At 47.1% G+C, this 13,933-nt stretch overlaps 1 protein-coding gene and 1 long non-coding RNA gene across 2 annotated transcripts in view; one reads left to right on the top strand and one right to left on the bottom strand.

Moving 5' to 3' along the window:
• Muc13 (mucin 13, cell surface associated) overlaps window positions 1-2,173 on the top strand; it is a 61,811-nt gene extending 59,638 nt beyond the window's left edge. Inside the window, exons 12-13 of the mRNA XM_010618280.2 lie at window positions 530-726; window positions 1,437-2,173. Coding sequence (XP_010616582.1) covers window positions 530-704 — 175 coding nt within the window. The 3' untranslated portion in view covers window positions 705-726; window positions 1,437-2,173. The remainder of the gene's footprint in view (window positions 1-529; window positions 727-1,436) is intronic.
• Window positions 2,174-11,337: 9,164 nt separating this feature from the next.
• Window positions 11,338-13,839, bottom strand: LOC117283268. Its single transcript, XR_004514258.1, has 3 exons — window positions 12,880-13,839; window positions 12,281-12,507; window positions 11,338-12,083 (listed from the first exon to the last, which is right to left on the bottom strand). It is a non-coding gene; the product is annotated as an uncharacterized LOC117283268 (long non-coding RNA).
• Window positions 13,840-13,933: the final 94 nt, after the last annotated feature.

The raw sequence follows: 13,933 nt of genomic DNA, 5'->3' as shown, positions 1-13,933 counted from the left end.
AAAAAAAAAAAAAAAAAAAAAAAAAAAAACTATGCTGAATGCTGCTGCTGCCCATGCCACTTGAGAGAGAAGCAGGCTTATAAAAACATGAGTTTGTTCCGTCCTCATCTGTCCTAGTCACTGGATCTGGCACTGTGTGACTTTTGGCCTTTCCTCAAAGTCAAAATGACCGTGAAAGGTAAATGTTCTGAGTCAATTCAGGACATCCAGGCAGCTGTGGCAGCACGACTTGTGATACTCACAAAAGAGGACCTCCAGAACTGCTTCTGAGAGTGGCAAAAACAATGGCATGAGTGTGTTCAAAAGGAGGGGGAGTATTTTTGGTCGACCACAGTGTGTCTTGTACTGTCACACATTTAAAAAAAAATTTAAACCATCCCCATATATTTTTTATCACACCTCATATATTATAGCACGTAGCATAAATTTAAAATGATTTAAAATGTAAAAACGTTTTGAAAAGGCATTAGCGTTCACTTCAAGAAACTTCTCACCATTGTCAGATCCTAATTCTTGGTATCGATGACAGATCAAAGAATAGAAAGAAGGACATCGAAGAGCAGAAGCTGATGGAGAACGACTTCCAGAACCTGCAGCTGCAGCAGACCGGCTTCAGCAATCTGGCGGCTGAGGGGAGCCTCTTCCCCAGGGTCAAGACCAAGGAGGCTCCCAAAGACTACCAAAATCCCTACACAGGCCAGTAAAGCGCACCTGCCCTCCTGCCAGGTGAGTCAGAGCTTTCTGCTGGACTGTGCCATGAAATGCCCCAGGTCAGAGTAGGGACCTCTGCTATTGTACCTTCCTCCACCCTTGCAGGGCCCCACAGAGTCTTTGTTTTTTACTAAAGGCGAAGCTCAATGTAAAAGTCTCTCTTCTCCCTCCAGACCTCAAGGCAACACAGCCAGTTTCTAAAGAGATAAGGTGGGTGAGGGTGACAATGTGTCATTTCCCTTGGGAGGCGTGGGGGGAAGAGCCAGGCTCCTTAGAGTTGTACTGGGTACTTACTCATCACAGGCACTGCTCCTATGGCTTCAGGGACAGGCAGGAAGGAGGATGCCTGTGACAGACCATGTGTGGGGGAGATGCGGTGCTGCAATGCGAAAAAAGATGTTGGTGAGAAGGAGAAGGGGCCAGGAAAGGGGAAGGGAACGGAAGAGACACAACAGAAGAAATGATTTTTAAAGGGGGGAAAAAACAGCTGAGGGTGTGGCTCCACAGTAGGACATAAAACCCAGCACTGAAAAAGAAAAGCAAGAAAGAAAGGGGGAAAAAAAAACCCTCAAAACAATAACAAACAAAGAAAAAAGGAAGGACAGGAAGAAAGTGAAAAAATTCAATAATGTGTATAATTTATGCATTTAAATTTTCTCATATGTTTCTGTTGGACTGTTTCTCCTCTAACAGTTTTGTCTCTTCTGCTCTCTCTCTCTGTCTAGAACGATGAAAATGTGGAGCCTCCACAGCCCTAGCCCAATGTACAAGCTACTATTTTGAATGTTTAGAAGGACTTGGAGAAGAAGCACGAGTGGAGACCCACCCACCTGACACCTGCGGACCTCTCAGAACAGGACCTGAATGGTGCAAGGCACTTATGTCTTGCTAAAGAAGCAGCTGTGAAGCCAAATGCACACACAGGCTGTTAGCACTTGTAGGACAGGTGATTCTTCTCTGATCAGTGCGAAGTACCCAGACAGTGGTTAGCTTTGTTTTGTTTTGGTTTAATGTTTATCCCTGGTAGGGTCCCACTGTTTGCTCCCTAGAGGAGAGCCCCCAGCAGTACTGTACGTATCCCAGGGAGAATTCTGCAGTTGACAGCTTGGAGATCTCCTGGGGACCTCACCCATAAGCAGTGGAGGTCCTGGGAAAGGGCAGATATGCCAGCTTTCAAGTCCGCTCTGTGACAGGTGAGAAGAGTGACACCATGTCTGTCTCCCCCACACCCTTGAATTGCTAGGAGCTTGTGAATTGGCCTCACCCTGAAGAGACAGGAAAGGGACATGACTTTGGCTTTTTCAAGATTTACTGGGAATCCAGGAACTTTCTGATGTTAATGAGAAGGACTAAAGCCAGGCAAGTATCCCTGTAATCCCAGCTACCCGGGATGCTGAGCCAAAATGATTGCAAATTCAAATCCAGCCTGGGCAATTTATCAAGATCCCATCTCAAAATAAAATTAAAAGTTTCAGTGATGTAGCTTAGTGGTAGAATACTTGCCTAGCATGCACCAGGCCCCTGGGTTCACCGTCCATTACTGCAAAATAAATAAATAAAAGAAAATGTGGACTAGCGATGTCTAGAGCAGTGTACATTCTGGAGATTTTGAAATGCTGGTTGGTAGGAGATGTAGGAAGAAAACACATGACTGGAGGTAGGACAGAAGCCAAAAGCTGTGCTGGGAAGACAAGTAAGGGAGGAGGGAGCAGGCTCCACCTCCTGCCATGGGTTCCCTTTCTCCGTGAGCAAAGGGACCCTTTCTCCAGCACATGCCCTTCCCACGGCCAGGGCTGAGGAAAGGACACAAAACAGGAGTTGGCTTGAGGACACTCTGAAATCACAGGCCTTCTGTTGGTGATGGCAGGGAACTTGTGTCCAGAGTCCAGGGGTGCTGCATGCCTGCCGCAGTTTGTAGATTTACTTCACCGGGGCCCCAGACTATCCTGGTGACAAAGGCTTAGCTGTGGCCACCAGCACCCCCCAGACTAGGGCCACCACATCCAGCGGCTTTTAAGTGTAAATAGTGTGCTTGTATATGTCTAATGTCTGCTCTCCTCTTTTGTTATTATTATTTGTAGTTACAATAAAATGTCCTTGATAGATGCAATTCTTATGCTTCGGGATTTTGGTGGTGTACACAGCAACAAGTCTCACTTTGAATAACAAATGTGACGCATAACAAACCAGAGTGACTGACATCACCTGTCCTCATTAGTGGTTGTTAGATTACCCAAGGTGATATTTTAACGTGTTGTACACATTTGTCGTGCGCGCGCGCGCGCGCACACACACACACACACACACACACACTCCTGCACAATGACAGAGCAGCCAAGCATTCTGGATGGGACCAAACCTATGCCTGCTCCGGGGTTGGCCCAGGTTGGTCCATGCCCATCAGTGAAATCCCATCCCTCCTTGTCACAGTTTTGCACACATGGCCTAAATTAGGATAAGGCCTCAGCTTTGTCAGGAGGCTTGGAGGAAGAGAAACTTCATTCTGCAGAGGGAGCTTGGGGTTTTACTAAGGGCACAGCTGAGCCACAGAGAGGGGCAGAGCTGAGAGACCAGAGAAATGGAGCTAGAGCCCTGCTTGTCTCCTCCCTGCAGCTTCTGGACTTTCCTTTGCTGTTCGGCCAATCAAATGAAGCAGGAAACTGAAGACTGGGTATTGGGGATCGAACTCAGGTCCTTGCACTTGCAAGGCAGGCAGCAGAACCACTGAGCAAATCCCTAGCCAGAGACAGACAACTCATAACACAAAGAAAGGAGCAAAATGTAGCTTTTGAGTGATTCCTATCAGCCTCGAGAGCCTCAAATAGAAGTCTGTGCTTCCTTATGTACCCTTTGTACATCTACGAAGCTTAATTCCATTGGTGTTTCCCTGGGCATAGAGCAAGCAGGATTCACACGAAGCAGAGCAGCAGAGGCAGGGAGAGCAGAGTCCAGGCAGGACTTTGAGTCCACTGACTCCATTGGGTGACAGATTAGAGAAGTTGTCATGGTTATGCAGGTGCATTCTACAAAGAGCACAGTCACCTAGTTAACACATGGTTGTCCATCAGTAACACAGTTAACTCAGAGTTTCCCAGTTTCATACAGAGGGGTGGTCTCCTCTCTCACAGTAATTTGTTATTTGCAGCTGAAAGCATCCTCACCAATGCCACTTTTTTTTATTCTTGTGTGCTCCAGGGTAGATGCTGAATGGAGTAAAAGAAACTTTTGAGAGCTACTGATGCCCACAGTAAAGCCATCAGCCATGAACTAGTCAGTGACAGCAGCAGAGCTAATGTAAACACAGCTCCCAGTCGGCTGACACTGAGCCTGGCCAGCACAGGTGGCATTTCCAATCTGTTGCTTCCTTATCCTGGAACCTTGTTTCTAAAGAGCCTGATCTGACACCCCTGTGCCAGCTCCTGCTGCTTCTCAGAGGTCCCCAGCCAGGCAAGTTCCAGGTTCACAGGCCCTCCTACAGAGACTTTCATTACTACCATGGGAATAAAAATAATGTTCTAGACATATCTAAGTGGGAGATTTATAAAAGTGGCTTTTGTATCCACAGTCACTTTTGATTCTTAAATGGCCTATAATTCATCTCTGCGTGTGGGTACCTTTGCAAGAGCTTTCTGAACCACTGTCCTGCAACTTCGGAGGGCCAGCAGCATGAGTGTCTTCAGATGTGGGTCTGGTCGTGACGTGTCCTGGCTTACTGCTCTCAGGGGTTCTCCACTGAGGACAGTCATGCTGCACACGGTCACCTCCTGCCCCTGACCTAGTGCACTGCACCTCTGCTACCTTGCTCTTTCTTGATTCCTTCCACCTGGGAGGCCCCTTCTCTCAGCTGCTTGTTAGGCAGGTAGTTAGGCATTAGCCTGAGGGACGAGGGGAGGAGAGGAGTCCAAAACAGGTAAGAAAGACTTCAATGTATGCTACATTTGTAATCATCTGTTAGTTCTGAGATCTAAAGTGATCCCACAGAGCACAAGGACATGTAACGCTGGGTACAGTCCTGGTCCCCAGCCACCTGCCTGTCCAATTCCAAAATCAGGCATATAGTGTTCTTGGCTGGCAGAGCCTACTGCTCAATGATGTCAGGAAAAGAAATGTTCTTTAAAGACCCTCCTGCCTTAGGCTGGGACCTAGTTTAAATTAAGAACTTATCTTACACAAGTTTCTTATGTTATTAAAGCCCCTGAGGAAAGACTGACCTTGAAAAAGGACAGGAAGGCATTTTACAATTCCACAGTAACCTCTAAGTGAAAGGTCGATAAGCATCACAATTATCCTAGTTCTCTGAACCCCAAGAGTAACTTTTGTATGCACAAAAACGTGCTGCCCTCCTCACTTGCAGATGTAATTCTGTGCAGATCTCCTCTGCAATAAATTCTGCCTGTGTGTTTTGACTGAATTCTTTCATCAAGTGCACAAAGAACCAAGAACCAAGGAAGCGAGGGGCCAGCTCCTCTGCATCGGGGCCAGCTGCCTGGTGACATAACATCTTGGTCTGTTTTGGCTACTATAATAAAATGACTGCTGGCCGGGTGGCTTACAAACAACAAAATTGTGTTTCTTGCAGTTCTGGAAACTGGGAAGTCCAAAATCAATGTGCCAGCAGAGTTGTTGTCTGGTGAGGACCTGTTCCCTCGTAAACGGCGGTCTCCTCATGGTAACCTAAAATGCTGGGACAAGGTGTCTCTTTCGGGCCTCTTTTATAAGGCACTAATTCCATTCACAAGGCTCTACCCTCATGACCTGATCACCTCCCAAATGCCCCATTTTCTAACAGCATCACATTGGGCATTAGGATATAACACCTGAATATCGCCCCCCCAAGACCCCTGTGTTCAAGGCTAGGTCCCTAGACTGTGTTGCTATAGAAAGTATGTTATGTTTGTATCTAGATGTCCCCACAAAGCCTCATGCGCCCATAGGTGGGGCTTTCGGGAGGCGTCTAGGTCATGGGGTTGTGGTTCACACTGGCAAATTAGTGCACCAATGAGATGACGGCCAACTGAAGTTGGAAGGGGAAGCCTGGTGGGTCACTGTGGGCATGGCCTGGAAGGGTCTACCTCCCTCCTCCTCCATTGATCGCTCTGTTTCCTGCTGCCACACCCACAAGCAGTTTCTCCTCTGTTCCACCACCCTGTCACGGAGCCAGCAGACTGTGGACTGAAACCGCCGCAAACTGTGAACCCACACAAACCTTTCCTTCTTAGATTGTAGGTGTGAGTATTTTATCCCGGTAAAATTGACAGACAGAGGTGGCAGGCACAGGAAGCGGGGCCTGGAGGAAGAAAGCTAGGTCACTGGTGCATGCCCTTGAAGGGAACAAGGGCCCCCAGCCCCTTGCCTCTGTGTTTTGCTTCCTGACTGCCATGAGCCAAGCAGTTTCCTCTGCTGTGTGCTCCCACCATGGCGTACATTTAGACCACAGCATCTAATACAAACCTCCATCCAGCTAGAGCACCTAGGCTGTCATCTCCTTGCTGCCTTTCCTAACCTCCCCCCAGCAGAAGCACCCTCTCCCTGTGTCCTTGAGGGGTGCAGTCACCAGTTCCCCTCGGGGACAGTTAGTAGACTCAAGCCCGCTTCCTTTCCATCAGCACAACGCCTGTCAGAGTCTCTTCCTGCTTCCTAGAGGCTGGGCAAACTCTATGGCCAGTAGGTGGCGCTGTCTCCTATGGCTTGCTGAAACAACTTCCTGTGGGGCCTTTCTTTTAAAAGGCTTGTTTGTAATCCTTAACTTCTGTTGCACAAATTCTAAAAAATGTGCCCTTTTTTTTTCTTGGTCTCTTCATTCCTCACACTTGTGCCAGGGGAACGGGCATGCTATGTAATTCACTCTTGTTGAAATATCTATTATTTTTACTGGATTATTAGAGATCATATTATTTTTCCTTGTAAATATATTATTATCCCTTTCAAAGGTCTTAAAATACACGACTGTAAGAATTTGCTTATTTACTTATGGTGGTTGGGATTGAACCCAGGGCTGTTCATGTGCTAAGGGTGAGTTCTACCACTGAGCTACACCCTCAGTTTCTGTACCTACATTAACTAATGCTAAACGGTTGTCAGCGGTGCATAAAACTTTGCACAATTGTTCAAGTAATCAACATTTTATTTGGCAGCAATTTTACAAAATAAGAAAGGTGACCAATCCATTTTTTTGATTTTGGAAAATTTCTTCAGTTAAGACATCAAGGGGAGGGGGTACAGTGAGAGGTTTTTGTCTTTCATCCACTTTTATGAGGAAAGTGAGGTCTGGTTGGGATGTCTGATGCCCCCTCCAAATGTTTTCTGAGAATTCTGATTTGTTGCCCACTGGCCACTCATAGTACAAAAAGTGAGGTTAAAGAATGAGGATGGGGACCGGGGATTTAGCTCAGTGGTTCCGCCACCTGCCTGACAAGGGCAAGGTCCCAAGTGTAATCCCTGGTACAAAAAAAAAAAAAAAAAAAAAGAATGAGGATGGGACAGCCTGAAAACCAGTAACAACAATAGCATATTACAGAGCACGCACACCAGCCACGGTTCTTAGTGCTGCACGTGTGTTGACCCCTTTTGTTCCTGTGATGCTTGTGAAGTAGGCACTGTTACAACCCCTGTTCAGTGGTTGGGTAATGAGAGGCAAGTACCTTTTCCAAAGTCACATAGCTAGTAAGCGGCATAACCAGCTCCAACCCTGGGGCCTGACTGTCAATGCCCAACTAGGCTACGTCAGGGGTTGGCAAGGACAAGGAGACAAATATTTGACACTGAGTGTCCTGTATTTGCTAGGCCTTGGTGGCAGATGAACACAGAGCCATGGACAAAACATATGTGGAAGCTGGGCTGAGTGCTGAAAGAGCATTGGGTCGGCAGCGGTTCTGGAAGGCGTGATGGAGGAGACAGCCCTGGAGCTGGGTAGATGAGCAAGAGTTTTATCAGTCAGTGAAGATGGAGGAAGAGGCCTTCCGCAGAGAGAGAGAAAACACAAGGCGCAGAGTGAGGCTGTGCCTGTAAGGGTGGGAGCCGGCCAGGCTGTGAAGGCCTGAGGGTTAGGCCCTCTGCTAGGCTCCCGATCCTTCTGCGGCACCGGGCCCATGTGAGCAATGAGGACTAGTGAGGGGCTCCCCCCAGCCTCACTTATGCCGCAGAGTGACTCTCAGTGTCCTGTGTGGTCTCCTTGGAAGGAGCCCAGCAGCGCGAAGGCTCCTGAGTGCCCTGCCTGGGGCTGGCCGGGCCCCACCCTTAGCTGCATTTGGAAAGCTGATTCGCTGGCCTAGTTTGGGGGCTGTGCAGTCTACCTCATTTTTGCCTATTGAGCTCTGGCTAGAAAGCACTGTGTTTATTGTAAGATTGTGGTGTAGGAATGAATGCTAAAAGGGCAATGATTCTGCATGGAGCTCTGTGTCACACGGCTTAGAAGACCGCAGGCAGAGCTGTGGCCCAGGAAGTCATTTGGGTGCACCTCCCACTTCAGGAAATGCATGACAGGTCCGGAGAATGCCTACCAAGTGCCAGGTATTCTCAGATGCATCTGCGGATCTAACCCACGTGTGCAGTCACAAGTAAAACCAATGATCCGATGAGAAATGCTATTGTGCTGTAGATAGCATTAGGATATTTTATCTTTTCAATATACCTCAATCATGTGAAGAGTCTCTCACAGTCACCTTCGCATCGGAGATTCCATTCAAGAGGGGGGCAGCTGTGAAATACCGGAGCAATGCACCCCGGAGTCGGGGATTTTGGTGCTATCAATTGTTGTCCAAATGTGGGGAATGAAGCATGTTTTACAATATTGAGTGCCTAAATACTCAAGGGTGGGAAACCAGTTTTAAGGCCTCTCTGAGTGTGGTGACTCTTTGAGCTGGGTTTGCCTTCTGTGATGAAACTGGGATGTTACACATGTGGCGTTATTACAAAAGACACTGACTTCTATACCAAGAAGGGGCTTCCCCTGTCTGAGGTGGCTATCAACTCCTTACACCTAAGCTGACTGCTACCCGAGCACCCATGACGTGAACTTTTCATTTACTCATTTACTATTATTTTTTTCATTTGCTCATTTTTAATTGGTGCATAAAATAGGACACATCAATGAACCCCCAAATCCTGTGTTGACACTCGTACGGCGTGGTTGGAGATGAACTTTTGATGCTGCCACTCTGGCTGGCAGCGATTCCTCCGGTGCTAATCTGAGTCACTGAGAGCCCAGAGTGGCTTCTGGGAAGCTTGTGAGTCTGAATATGTCACAGAACCTAAGAACCTCTGGTGGGCACTGCGGGCATCGTGTTTCAATTCATAGTCTCTGATACGTTGGAGGGGACGGTGACTGAGCTCCCCAAAGCTGGGAGAAGAGAAACTACCAAAGATGCTTGGGTTTGGTGGAGCGAAGTCCTCCCTGTGGTCGAGGGTTAGCTAATCTTGAGTGAATTAGGCCAGGCCTCTGTTGGAAGCCCCTTGGGCCATCGTTAAGGTGGAGCCAGCATTTCCAGAGTGCACTATGAGACCGGCCCTCTGCCTCCCCACACAGAGAGCATGTCCAAACAGGCCTCACACGCTCTGGGTGCAGGCATGGTTTCTCAGAGAGTAGTTTTCAGTTGGTAGACCAGGTTATACGCCCTGGGGAACACCTCTGACCTCACAAGTCGCAGTCAGAGCCCCAGCTATAGCGGGAATGAGAACCCTTGTCTTCCAGATGAGCCAACAGCTCCAGATTGTGGCAGCAGGCAGATGCCCATGGCTCATCTAATTGATGGCACTGAGGCCTAGAACGCAATTCTTCTGATTCTGGGTGAAGATTTCTAGTTCTGCACCAGTAGCAATTGAGTGTGAAGGGCTGTGTTCTACACAAGGGCTGGACATGCACACAGGACAAAGTCGAGTCCAGGCTGGTGGCTGACCTGGGACTTCTGCTGACTTCCATCCTCCCCACCAGCCCCAAACAGGGTGCTCCAGGGAAAGTAGAGACCAGAAGCTTGTCCTGCCTTTTGAAAGGCTGCTGAAATCCTACCCAAGGAAGGGAGGGAGGCAGGAGTTTGAGGCAAGGAAGGAAACATGGAGTGAAGGTAGAAAGGAGAATAAAAAAGAAAGTGGGCTGAGGCAGCCAAGGGAGAAGCTGGCTCAGCTTCCAAAAGCATTCCTGAGAAGGGGTATCTTTGTTCCGGTCTTCAGGGGTCTGTCTGCCAGGGCTGCAGAGTTCAGGGCCTCTGTTCTACCCCTCTATGGTATTTCTCCCCAGGCCACACCTGACTGGGCCATCGCTGTCTGTGTCACTTCCCCATCACCAGCTCACTCCTTTATTTTTAACCATGATTGATTAAAACTCTTTCTGTGTGTTTTTATTCATACTCATTTGTACTGAAATAACTGGAAAAGAACTTCCACCCGCTAGGAACTGGGGAATAACTTCTAGGAAAAGCGCAACAAACTGCAATTGCTTTATTGCAGAAAGGAGGCGTTTAGACAAGGATTCCAGCAGAGATATGTCTGGGTCTAAGCCCTGCTGATAATTTTTAAGTAATTTTTTTTCTAAAAAGAAGCATGAAAAATATCAAACTCTAAGTGTAATTTATTAATGGATGCTGTTTTTTTTTTTTTTTTTTTTAAACACATTTCAGAGCTGGAAAACACACATTTCTCCAAGAATGTTTAATCTTAAAAATACTTTCAAAACTAATCTTTGAAAAATTACTATGAGAAAGACATAATCGACAATGAGTATCTTCGGAATTGATAATTTATGAACAGAGAGGTTCAAAACACATGACTTCTTTACCTAGGACATGCCAGCTAGAGAAGTCAGATGCTCACATGCGCTTCTCAGCAAAGTCAGAGAAACTTGACATCTTAATGACTTACTGTACATTTGTACATTAGAGGCAACAACAGAAACATCATCCCCTACTATGAAAACTTTTTTTCAAGCACCGTTTGGTACTCTGCCTCTCAGTGTGAAGTTCCACTTGGCACAGCCAGGGTGCACACTCGCCCCAAAGCAAACAAGATTAGTGTGGATCTCTCACGCACCAGTTCAAGTAACCAGCAGTTTCACTAGCCGGGTACCCAGGGTACTCCTGGGGCAGTCACTCTCCATCCCCTGGGTACATCTGTGATCCATGTAGACGTACTTTTAGGCCTGTCCTCAGCAGTCTGCTGGCGCCTAGACCTCTGACAGCTGGTGCGGATTTTTTTTTTTTTTTTCTAACAAGGGTCATGGTGCACAAAGAGAGAAATGATCCAACAGAACGTTTTCCTACAAAGAGGAATACATGCACTCTGATGACCCCAGCTGCTTGGGAGTCTGAGGCAGAAGGACTAAAGGTTTAAGGCCAGCTTAGGCAACTTACCGAGATCCTGTCACAAAATGAATGTTTAAAAAGCCTGGCCAAAATCATACCATTTCATAGGCCTTATATTCTCACTGCCATGCGCTTACATATTGTTTTTTTTTTTTTTTTTTTTTTTTTTTTTTTTTGTACCGGGGATTTAACTTGGGTCCTTGCGCTTGCAAGGCAGGCCACCGAACCGCTGAGCTAAATCCCTGACTATTCTTTTTTTTTTTTTTAAGAATGGGTACATTTCTTTTAAAGTTGAGATTACTTTTTTATTTGAAATATAACAGATCATATCCTCCCCCTCCTTTTTTTCAGTACTGGGAGTCAAACACCCCCAAGACTATATCACCAGCCCTAAGTGTATTTTCCAATGGTAAAAAATATTTATAAAATTTACCTTTTTAACCATCTCAAGTATACCTTTCGAGATCACTAAGTATATTCACCAAAGTGTGCAACCATTACCATCATTCATGTTCACTGAAACTCTATTTACATTAATTACTAATTCCATTTTTCTCCCCCAGCCTCTAGTAACGCCTGTTCTTACTTTCCACCGATTTGCTTATTGAAGATGTTTTTAAAGGTAGAGTCATACTAAAATACTACCTTTGGCTCAGGCTTACTTCACTTAGCATGTTTTCAAGGTTTATCCATGCTGCAACGTGTGCCAGAATTTAATTTCTTTTTTAAATAATAGCCCATTGTACGTACACAGGATGTTATGTTTATCTATCTTGATGGATAGGACTGGGTGGTCCCTACATTCTGACTGCTGTGAATATGACGTTATGAATATGGGTGTACAAGTACCTGCTTGAGTTCCTGCATTCATTTTCTGGGGGGTATATACTCAGGAGTAGGGTAACTGGATCATATGCTACTTCCATATTTAATTCTTAAGGAACTAATCATATTTGAAAACTGATAATAAGAAATGTTAAGTTTTCTGTGAGTTGTCCATGTTCAAACTTGGAGACTACAACAGATCCAACCACAGCTTCTTGCAGTCGAGTCTCAGCAGCGATCAGATGTTCAGGGTCCCTGAGGTCAACACAAAGGAAACTGCTGTGTCTCCTGCCTGAGGGGACATGCTCAGTTTATGGAGGAGGAGGAAGTCAGGTATTAATGAAGGTCAACCCCACCCCACCCCACACCCCCAGCTCTGGCTTAATGAAAACAGCGAAAGGTTCTTGGGCAGGAAAAAAGGCAGAAACCAGAAAGCAAAGGCTGAGAATTACCACAGGTATCTTCAAGTCAGTTTTAAGATAATGGAGCCTAGGTCACTGAGGATCAGAGGAGTAGGCAGGTCTGGGTAGGCTGAGAGCTCGGGGACGCACCAGGTTTGACAGGAGGCAGGGAGAGGATGGATTTCCAGGTGCAGTGCAGGTAACCGGAGTCAACAGTTGTGAAACATCCACTTTGGGGTGCAGAAGTGCCCAGAAGATCCAACACCACAGGGCCTAAACTTAAAGAATGCTTGGCATATGCAAGTCATTACTATCCTTATTAATAGTTTACTCCGTGTGCAGGACTGGACTGTTTTCATCTAGTCCATCCTACACATTCCTGCTGGACAAATCTTTTTACATCGCCACTTGGCACACAACCACTTAACACATGCTATCTCCCAGTTTAAACTCGTTAGCTTTCCATTAATTATAATCACTGCCCCCCCCCGGAAGTGGGCTGAGTCGCCCCCAGCACACCACTACTCCGAGGGGCAGGTAATCCCAAGATAAACCTGGGGCAGTTTCTGCAAACACCATTCTTCTAAAAAATGAAGGCAAACATGCCTTTACACCAGCGAAAACAAGGAAATTATAGAATACAATGATACCTGCATGCATTTTACGGATAAAATATTGGCAGTCAGCAAGATGTGGAGCTTGTTGTGGTCAGTTGTTTTGCCCCACGCAGTTTGTACTATAAGACTGTTTACTTCCTCCTGCTTTGGGGCACCCGCTTGGTAGAATTTGGGAGTGGGGTGGGAACAAATACAGTTTAAGATCCAAATTCCGGAAACTGGTCAGTTAGGTCGGTTTTCCACCCGGCCCTCCAATCTCTCCTTCCAGCTGGCTCCTGACCTGCAAAAATGAGACCACCTTGCTCTTAGCTCTTAATTGCTCCTGTTTTGGGTTCAGCCGTTCAGAACCCCAGGTATCACTTCCTCCAGCAAAACTAAGTGATGCATGCCTCCATTTCCTCACCTGGATAACAGGAGGATTCAATGCATTAATACAGGTGTAGCACTTGGCAGAGTAACCGCTTGGCAGCGTGCTGTCTGTGAGTGTTATGTGTCCTGTTGTTACTTCCTTCTACAAAAAGGCTCCTCTCCTCTTGGCTATAAACCAGTCTGGTCTCAATCCATTCGACCCATTTGTGAGGCCCAGCCAAGCCCAGCAGATCTGTGGCAGGAGCTGTTTGAGAAGTCCCTCAAACCCAACCCATCCCTTACGGGCAATTTCAGATCCAGCTGGTAAGATGTAATGGTAAGGTGTCTACTTCTGAGTTTACCAGTTTGCTCAGCTAAGCCATCAGTGTATTGGTGAGGGAAACTAAGACTAGCGGCATATTGGCCCGAGTTCTCCAAAGGCACAAAAGGCTAAAAAGTGAAAAGCGTGCTTTAGCAGTGCCTCCCTTTTTCTCCCTACCCCATCAGGGCGCTGCCGGGGGGCTGCGGTGTCCCCTCCGGCGAGGCCGGGCTGGCCGTGCGCCAGAGGGAGGAGGACCGGACGGCCGTACCTGCTCCCGCTCCTTAAGTCTAACTACAGCTTTCGGTCGAGGAACCTCGGCCCACCTAGGGGAGCACGCCCGGCCCCTCAGATCCGGCCCCTACCCGTAGGGTCCGACCCCCAGCCCCCGAGCGCGCCGGAAGGGACGAGCACCTGGGC

This window comes from Fukomys damarensis, unplaced genomic scaffold (genome assembly GCF_012274545.1).
Source record: "Fukomys damarensis isolate Sample0158 unplaced genomic scaffold, DMR_v1.0_HiC HiC_scaffold_24, whole genome shotgun sequence".
NCBI classification, from domain to species: Eukaryota; Metazoa; Chordata; class Mammalia; order Rodentia; family Bathyergidae; genus Fukomys; species Fukomys damarensis.
The sequence above is the reverse complement of the archived record's forward strand: the minus strand, read 5'-3'. Positions and strand labels throughout refer to the sequence as shown.